At 41.5% G+C, this 8,719-nt stretch overlaps 1 protein-coding gene across 1 annotated transcript in view; it reads right to left on the bottom strand.

Moving 5' to 3' along the window:
- The window catches only part of COL4A3 (collagen type IV alpha 3 chain), a gene marked incomplete at its 5' end in the record, with an annotated part of 68,989 nt that extends 62,253 nt beyond the window's left edge, over window positions 1-6,736 (bottom strand). The window contains 6 exons of the mRNA XM_019657055.1: window positions 1,466-1,543; window positions 2,760-2,786; window positions 4,252-4,305; window positions 4,975-5,037; window positions 6,058-6,102; window positions 6,692-6,736. Coding sequence (XP_019512600.1) covers window positions 1,466-1,543; window positions 2,760-2,786; window positions 4,252-4,305; window positions 4,975-5,037; window positions 6,058-6,102; window positions 6,692-6,736 — 312 coding nt within the window. The remainder of the gene's footprint in view (window positions 1-1,465; window positions 1,544-2,759; window positions 2,787-4,251; window positions 4,306-4,974; window positions 5,038-6,057; window positions 6,103-6,691) is intronic.
- Window positions 6,737-8,719: the final 1,983 nt, after the last annotated feature.

Raw genomic sequence — 8,719 nt, 5'->3', positions numbered from 1 at the left:
GCAGGTGTGCAGCCCACCATCCCATGTGGGAATCGAACTGGCAACCTTGTTGTTAAGCACATGCACTCTAACCAACTGAGCTATCCGGCCTCCCCCTATTCCTATTTTTATTCAAATGCCATCTTTTCCATAAGGCCTTCCCTGCCCATCCAATCTACAGCCGCATCTCTCCTTCTAACCCAGACATTTCCTATCTCCGGTCCACGCATTATTTTTCTCCTTGGCATTTATTACTATCTAACACACCATTCACTTACAAAAATTGACATCTTGTTTTCTTCCCTCTCCTCCTCCCCCCAACTAAAATGTAAGCGCCGTGAAGGCAAGAAATTTTTTACGACTATGTTTTGGCTGATTTGTGCACCACACAGTAGAGTCTGGCACAACATTGGCATGTAGTAAATATTTCTTGCATAAATGAATGTCCCATTGTTCTGTCTTCAGCAGGAGCACAATGTAATGGCATCCAGTACACATTTAAGGGGTACATCCATGCCCCAGACTGCTACCATCTCCTCTTACCCAATCCCTGCTTTCAGAGCTGGCCCCTTAAATGTCTCCTAAGCAAAAACCCGAGCGCCATGATACTCTGTATCTTTTCTCAAAAGCCTATAAAGGTACCTAATTGCATTATTATGCAACTTGCAGACTGTCATCAGTTGGCATGCATTGCTGTGCAGGAGTTCAGCAACCTTAACTCAAACTCTGACTCATTTAGACAAATACCAATCTCTACCCAGGAATTTCCATATATACTGCCAAACTAAGTTACCAAATTCCTGGTTAATTAACCTGAAAGTTACTTCCTGTGAGGTAAGTCTACCAAAAGATTCTTTTGAATCACCAAGGACAGCGCACATAGTCCCCGCCCCTCAGTGGCTACGTTTCTTCGCATCCATTCTGAATCCTCCAGGTGACGTCCACATAGGTCAGGATGCAAACTGTTCAACAGGGGAAAGGTCCTTTTAAGTAAAACCCTGTCATTTACTATCATGCAAATGTATGACCGAGCTGTTACTTAACATGACAGCTTAAAACTGGGCTCAGTGTATGCTAGAAGCCCAGCCTTGATTTTAACAAATACACAGTAAGTGGAACACGGCTGGTCTTCGAAAGTCCTGCCTTAGATTGAGGAACACTGGGCACTGAGATTTAAGATGAGATGAAGCGATATCTGTACAAAATCATCTTTTTACATCAGTTTCATTAGTTTCTTAGAATGAGGTGAATGTTTTAGAATGAAATGAGGTAAATATGTAAATAGAAGAAATATGAATGTATATTTAAAATGTTAAGGGAGTGAGAAAGATATAGGAGGAAAGAGAGAGGAGAGAGAGAAAGAGAGAGGAGAAAAAGAAGATGGAAAGAAAGAGAAGGACACACAGAGACAGAGAGACAGACAGAAAGGAGGAAAAGGCGAGGAAGGGACTGAGAATGACAGGCATCTTCCCTGAAGTGCTTGTACCTGGAATCCTGGAGTTCCTGGCAACCCAGGGTCACCTTTTCCATCAAGATCTATACCTTCTCCTTCAGCGGGAGCACCCTGGAAAATGAAGGAGTACATCGAACATAATTAAGGTCCTATTTTCAAAACCCCTTCAAATGCTTACTCAAGGTCATGCTGCTTCAAGGATAAAAGTGCCTTCCCGTATGAATGAAAAAGGGGTCATAAGCCTGACAGTCTCAGGGGGGGCCCATGGCAGCCCTGACAAGCTCAATGACCAAAAGTAGCCACACAGGATGGTCTGGTCACAAATTCCTACCTGGCAGGTCATAGTGGGTAGTCAGACCTATTGCTTCCTCAGCAAAGGTCACCTTTACCTTCAACAAGCTTTGCCCATTGTTCTAATGCATCTAGGATAACATACCTTTTCAATGTCAGAGTCATTTTCTTTTCTAGACCCCTCGAAAACACAACCACAGGCACCAGAGCACAAGACCACCAGAGCACAAGACCACAGAACCCTCGTTATCTTGTTCCCTGAATACCATCTCTATGTCCCTTAAATGTTAATTATTAGCTATCCCGTACCCACCAATGTAAAAGAAGTAAGTGTCTATCCGTTTTATTTTCTATCTAATCCTGGAGATGTCCTGCTTTCTTTCTCCCGCTTCCTGAATCTGCCACCAATGGACCTCATGTACCTTTCTTACGTTTTCTCTTTTGATTCTAACTGCATAAAAAGAACTCAAAACTGCCATTCTCCAGAGCATTTTCTCAATCCATTGAGATATTGCTTCTGAGCGTGTCCTCAAAAATTTGGCTCAGATGAACGCTTTTAAAACTTTTCTATAGATTTGGATATTCTTTCATTGACTCCTGGATATATACTTAGAGAAATGGTTTAGGATTATGTTGTTACTCCATTTTGAAGAATTCAAAGCATTTTCATATTTTCTAAAATTAGCAATTTACCATGTAAGGAAGAAAGACCCAAGGATGATAAGCCATTTCCCAAGATACCAAAATTCGTGGCAATTCCTGATCTAGAATGTGGGGCCCTGAGCATGAGCTGAGTTCTCTTCCCCTAGACTCTATTTCCTTAAAAAATGACACAAAACTTGTATTTTTTAAAAGACATATTTATGACAGCAGATAGAAGAAGTTGTTCAATAGGAATAAATATCATATCCCAATTATTCTGGTTTCTGGATTAATTATGAAATCTCATTTGTAATTACTTCTCATTACTTAATAGAAGTCTCTCTCGTGTGTACAATTAGGGATTTTCAATAATAATATGCTACAAATGACTTACCTTTTCTCCTTTCAAACCAGGAGCACCCTAGGAAAAGGAGTGACATATTAACAACTAGCAGCAAATCAAATACACAATCTCCCTGCTTTGTCCTTCTCTGCTATTCTGCCTCCTCTCCCCTGTGTATACGNCCCTTAGATGTATACATATGGCACTCAGCAGTGAGTGTTCTCAGTAACTGGAAAGCTGCCAGCTGTTTGCATTTGTCTATAGGCTTGGAAGTGCTGGCCCTTCATCTGTAAAAACAGTTCCCCAAATGGCAGAGCTACACAGAGCAGGGGTTAATGGAAGAAATGAAGAATGGAAGGGAAACCCCCTTAGAAAGAAAGATTGAGGTTAGGGCGTGTGTTTGCTGGGGGATGGAGAGAGGGTGAGGAGAATGGACAGGAATGTGTTTGGGAGTGTGCATAATTGCTCTGTAGCTTGAAAAGAACAACACACAGTCCTTTCTTGGTTACACAGGAATGAGTAATTCAATCTGATATTTGTGTAGGAGATGCCGGAGAGATATCAAGTGTGGCAAAACCAAAAGTGTGAGCTAACCAGTTTTTTTTTTAAGAAGAGTTAGATGATATTATGGGAAAGCCCCTTGTAACGAGTGAATGAAAGTAATTCACGCCAATGAGTGGCGTGGTTCGGCCAACAAAGGACCTTCCTGTGGACATGGATATTGGAATTACTCTTTAACAGTAAAGGTCACCAGTTGATTCTGTCAATTTAGTTACACAATTGGCAAATTATATTTAAAAAGAGAGAGAGGTGGATCAAGTCAGCGTACACACACCCAATAAAAAGAGAAATAAAAGAATTTGCTAGACTCCTCTCAATACGTAGGTATCTTCACAGATCCTAGAATAGCATCTTGCACATAGTAGGGATTCAATGACTGCTTNCCCCCCCCCCCACAATACTGCCCTGTCTCTCCTTCGTGCCTTCTGTAAATTTCCTGTTCTGTTCATATTTCATTCTGCAGCCCCGCTCTCCATCATGGAAGTATCCTTGCTAAGGTCTGCCATGACTTTGACATTGCTAAAACCAATGACTAAATGTCAGTTCTCATCTTACTGGATTCACAGCAGCAGCAGGCAGCTGTCTGCCTTTCCCCTTTATTGAAACCTATCTTTCCTGGTCTTCCCGAATACACTCCTCCTGGTTTCCTTCTGCCACCAGGGCCTGTCCTCCTTGACCTAGATGGTACATGCTGGAGCTCTGTAAGTCTTGGTTCTCCTTGAGTCACCCCCACTCCAGCCTCTCCTCTGCCTATTATGCAGCTCCATTCTGATGCCTTCTAAGCAAAACAAAGTCTCAAAGTGCAAACCTGAACTCATAAGGCATTTGTACATTCGTTCCCCAACCATCAGTTGAATGTTTACCATTGGCCGCCCCAGACAACCCCAATCTCATGATGGATTCCAGTCTACGGCCATTCTGGGGTAAACTACCTATACTTATACTTGATGTTGTTGATGGGGAGTTAGAAATGCAAACGTACCGGGACCCCTGGGTAGCCTGGTGTCCCCGGAAGTCCTGGAAACCCTTGCTCACCCTGGAAGACATACAGAGGTTGTCATTCTTCTTAGTTGTTCTAAAACAGTCTGTTGAGATATTTTCCCTGTTTCTCTCTTCCAACCCTGCAGTGGTAGCATCTAGACAAAGTAACAAGTTCCTTATGGTGACTGGGTCATGAGGCTGAAGGCCAGAAAACCATTATCTTACTTGGAAAGAGGGTTGGAAGTCACTGTTTCTCAAATTGCACATAAACGGCAAAAGTCTATCTAACTGCGCCAAGAACTTTTTAATTGCTGTTTCCTTGAAACTTCAGCAACTAGTTCTTTCATGGCCACCATTCTGGGGAAAAGGAGGGTGCAGTCAGGGAACAAAGGAGGTGAGGCACACTGGACAGCTCAGTCATACTTCCCAAAGACAAACTTGGCATCCTGGGCTGTAGTTTCTGATCTATAGACACTCAAAGCCTCAGAAGAAAATAACCAGTTGAGTACCCAGTTATTTTTCTGTGGGAGAACAAGAGGAAACTTCCTGAAAAGGCATAAGAAAAAAGAAAATAGGAGGGTTCCTGGTTCAAACATCACATCTCTGCCCTGAAGACACGTGCCATTGGCCTGACCAATAGACAGTCTATCCCATCTCATGGCTACTTTGACTGATTCATTCAGCAAAACATTCAGTAATCGTCTGCTGTGTAAGAAGTACACACCTTAGAACCGTTGCATCCTGGTAAACCAGCAAGGCCATAAGGTCCGGGGCGACCCGGGGTGCCCTGAAAACAGAGCAAGTTTCAAACAGCAGCCAGAACCTCCAGGCCCTGGGACCAGGTGGAGACAGTGAGGAACCCCGGGTGAGGGAAAAGTTGGGCTAAATTAGGTAGTTATTTAAATATAAATGGTTATTTAAATAATTAACTAGTAAATATAGTCATGTTAGAAAGCAATTGAAATAAAAGTCACAGCAAATAAAATGGGTTAATTAAAACAAAGGATGATCAAGTGAGATACAGGTATTTTAGATGCAACAAAAGGCCTCTTTAAAATGAAATCTCTTAACATGCTGGTATTTATTTATTTTTTTATGTTTACTGTTAGGGTTAGGTTTAGGGTTTGGGTTGAGGTGAGGGTTGGGGTTAGGGTTAGGGTTGAGTTTAGGTCTAGGTTAAGGATTTTTTCCTTTTCTTTTCAGCTTAAAAAAATAAATGTATTGGGGTGATATTGGTTAGTAAAATTATATAGGCTTCAAGTGTACATCTCCGTAACACATCATCTGTATATGGCACCGTGTGCTCGCCTCCGGAAGTCCAACCTCCCTCCGTCACCATATGCCGGACCTCCTTTACCTCCTTTATCCTCCCTCAGCCCCATTCCTCTCCGGTAACCACTATCCTGTTGTCTGTGTCTATGAGTTTGTTTTAACATGCTATTTTAAGCTGGGAGAAAAAGAAAGGAAAAAGCAGAGGGAAATGTGCACAGAGGTAACTATTTCATAATTATGTGTTATTAAATAGTTATTCTGTTCTATCTGTTCTACTCTATTCCATCCCATCCCATCCCCCCTACACCCCCACCCCCCATCCCATCCTATCCCATTCTTGTATTTCAGGAAATACAATTTGATTTGTCTGTCCTACCAGTCCACATGTATGAGATTCTACTGTGCCATTTTCATCATGTAGCAAATTTATCAGTGTCCATTTCCCTGTGCTATTGCTTTAACATCTTCATTAAAATGAGCTTCCTATTTATTTTTCCAGTGACACATTTCCCCCCCCCCTCCCCCCATTACTTACTGGAAGCCCAGGAGGACCTGAATATCCTGGTAATCCAGTTGTTCCCTAAAGTCATAGAAAATAGGAAGGGTGACAAGAAAAACACTTTAAAAACGTTCAACCTATTCACAGAAAATTATTTCCCATTCCAATAACCCCAACCTGCAAGTATAATTGGAAATGGCTAAAAAATATTTGCAAAGCACAAAAAGGTGGACAAACTTTTGAAAATCTTACATTTATATAACTTTGATCAAGAGATGGTTAAGATTGTTTGGGGTTTTTGGGTAGATTTTAAAGCATAATTTGGTGATAGTACAGTGCTCCAATCTCCCATGAACACCTTGGTTAATGGGTCCACATGTGCATATATATACATTTTGGTGTTACCACCACCCCACCCAGGCAAAGAACCTCTCCACTGACGCCCTTTCCCAGGCAATTAACAGCTACATCCACATAGGCACCACTATTTTGTCTTCTAACATTACAGATCAGTTTCACCTTTTCTTGAACTTCATCTATTGAAGTATATCATACACAACATACTCCTTTGTGACATTTGTATAACTTTTATAGTGCAGAGTTGTTGTTTTTTTGTTTTTTTAGAAGTCTTTTCATCGAACAACCAAGATGGACTGGTTGGACTACTAACCCTTACACCTTTGGGACCAGTGAAGCCTGGTAGTCCTGGAGAACCCTAGATCCAAAAGAAAAATGAAAGAAAACAGTTTGAAAATTGTCTAAAGCTTGCAGTTTTATTCACACACCCAGCAGTTTTGCGTTTGTGATTATTTCATTGTTAACATGGTTCAGTTACCTGCTTGCTTCACTGGAATGAAAATATTTATCAGAAAGGACAAAGAAAATTTCATTCAGACCCTTGCTCCTCAAAGTAAGGGTCCAACATCAGCATCACCTGGGAGCTTGTTAGAAACATAGACTCTCAAGTCCCGCCACCTCCCAGGTCCACTGATTCATAATCTGCATTTCAACAAGATTCGATGATGATTCTTGTTTACATTAGTGTCTGAGAGTTCTGCTGTAGAAGCCCCACTTTAGCCAGGCAGCTGCTGAGGTCTGATAAGGATGAGTGACAATTATAATGGTGGATGGGCATGGCTGCCAACATTTCTGTGCATGGGAAATACTTTAGTAACATAATGTACCTGATATGCACACATAAATAAACAGTACAGTAAGGACTGCCTGAACCACAGATAAACTTGCCTTGGGCACATAATAGATATAGTTTTGAGATCCTGTTTATTGGAGAATAACCTTAAGTGAAGGCTATTTTAAGGAGGCCACTGGGTATAAAAATTCCATTGTCCAAAAGCTGTTTTCATCATTCCTGAGAGTTTCAGACTGTTTTGGATTTTTTGATTATTTGAGAAAAGGGTTGTTACAGAGTTTTCTGAGGTTGCAGTGTCAAGGCCAGTCAGCCTTTTGTGAGTGAGGTGGAATTCCTGGATGTGTGACCATGTCCCCCTTCTCTGCAGGACGCTATTTGTGTTTGCAGAAGGCAGAAGAGTGATGTGCAGGTTTTACTTCTCCATCGTAAATTTTCTCACGCAAAAAATATTTAAAAGTTTATAAATTGGAAAAGATTTTGTGGTCAGGTTTTAAAAGTCTTTGTCTGCCTTTGATCAAATGATCTCCTGTGGCTACATCTATAAGCTACGCTTTAAAATATGAACTCCATGATAACACGGCACAGAGAGTGTCCGGATCAGCTTTATGGAATACCTGCACATCATGTAACCCAACCGGAGCACCAGGCACTTACAACTTCCATTTTAATTCATTGCTGACATCGCCAAAGAAATGCCGAGGCAACAGGAAGAGGGGGGTATAGAGAGCAAAACAAAAAGGAACAGGTTTTTATTAAGCGGATCTGAAGTCCAGGGTTAAAGTGACAAATTCATTCTACCGATGAAGTGGAGAAAAATCTGAGGTCACTTTCTGGGGGTAGGGAAGAGGATGTTCAGACACTGAATGTGTCTGAATTTGGACACTGAATGTCCAGAATCAAAATGACTTTTTAAAAATTAGGATCAGAAGAAGGAGAAATAGAGAAACAGAATGCATGCAGGAATGGGATAGATGGGAAATGGTAGAATTCTTGGAAAACAAAAACCTTTTCATTTTTACTCAAAAACTGTAGGTGTGGGGTTTGTTTCTTTGGTTACAGGCATTTCATCCTGGCATCATGTAAAAGCAGGTTGGGATGCGGACTCTGCCACCTATTAGCTGTGTGACTCAGGACAAATTACTTAAATGCTCTGAGTGTCGGTGTCCTCGTCCATAACGTGGAGATAATGATGGGAACTGAATTATGAGTCCCCAGAGTCATGATTTATGGAATCACTGTGAGGAGTAAATGAGACCCAATCAGGAATACATGGCCCAATGCCGGATGCAGAGTAAATTTGTGGTAAATATTGCCTTTGATGACCATTCCAATATTCTATACAATGTTTATGAAATTTAAAAAGACTGTGTGGGGATCCACTAGGATTGTCCTTCATAACTTATTAGCTCATAACTTGCTGGAGGTCAGCAGTCAGGGGAGTGGATGTGTGAGTGCATGAGAGCCCAGGTGTACGTCTGGCTAATGTCCATGGCATGGGAGAGCCATCAGCAAATCTAGTGGTTATGCAGTTCTTTAGCAAATCCTCTA

The sequence above is a fragment of the Hipposideros armiger genome, unplaced genomic scaffold (assembly GCF_001890085.2).
Source record: "Hipposideros armiger isolate ML-2016 unplaced genomic scaffold, ASM189008v1 scaffold_273, whole genome shotgun sequence".
Lineage (NCBI taxonomy): Eukaryota > Metazoa > Chordata > Mammalia > Chiroptera > Hipposideridae > Hipposideros > Hipposideros armiger.
This window is presented reverse-complemented; position numbering and strand designations above follow the sequence as displayed.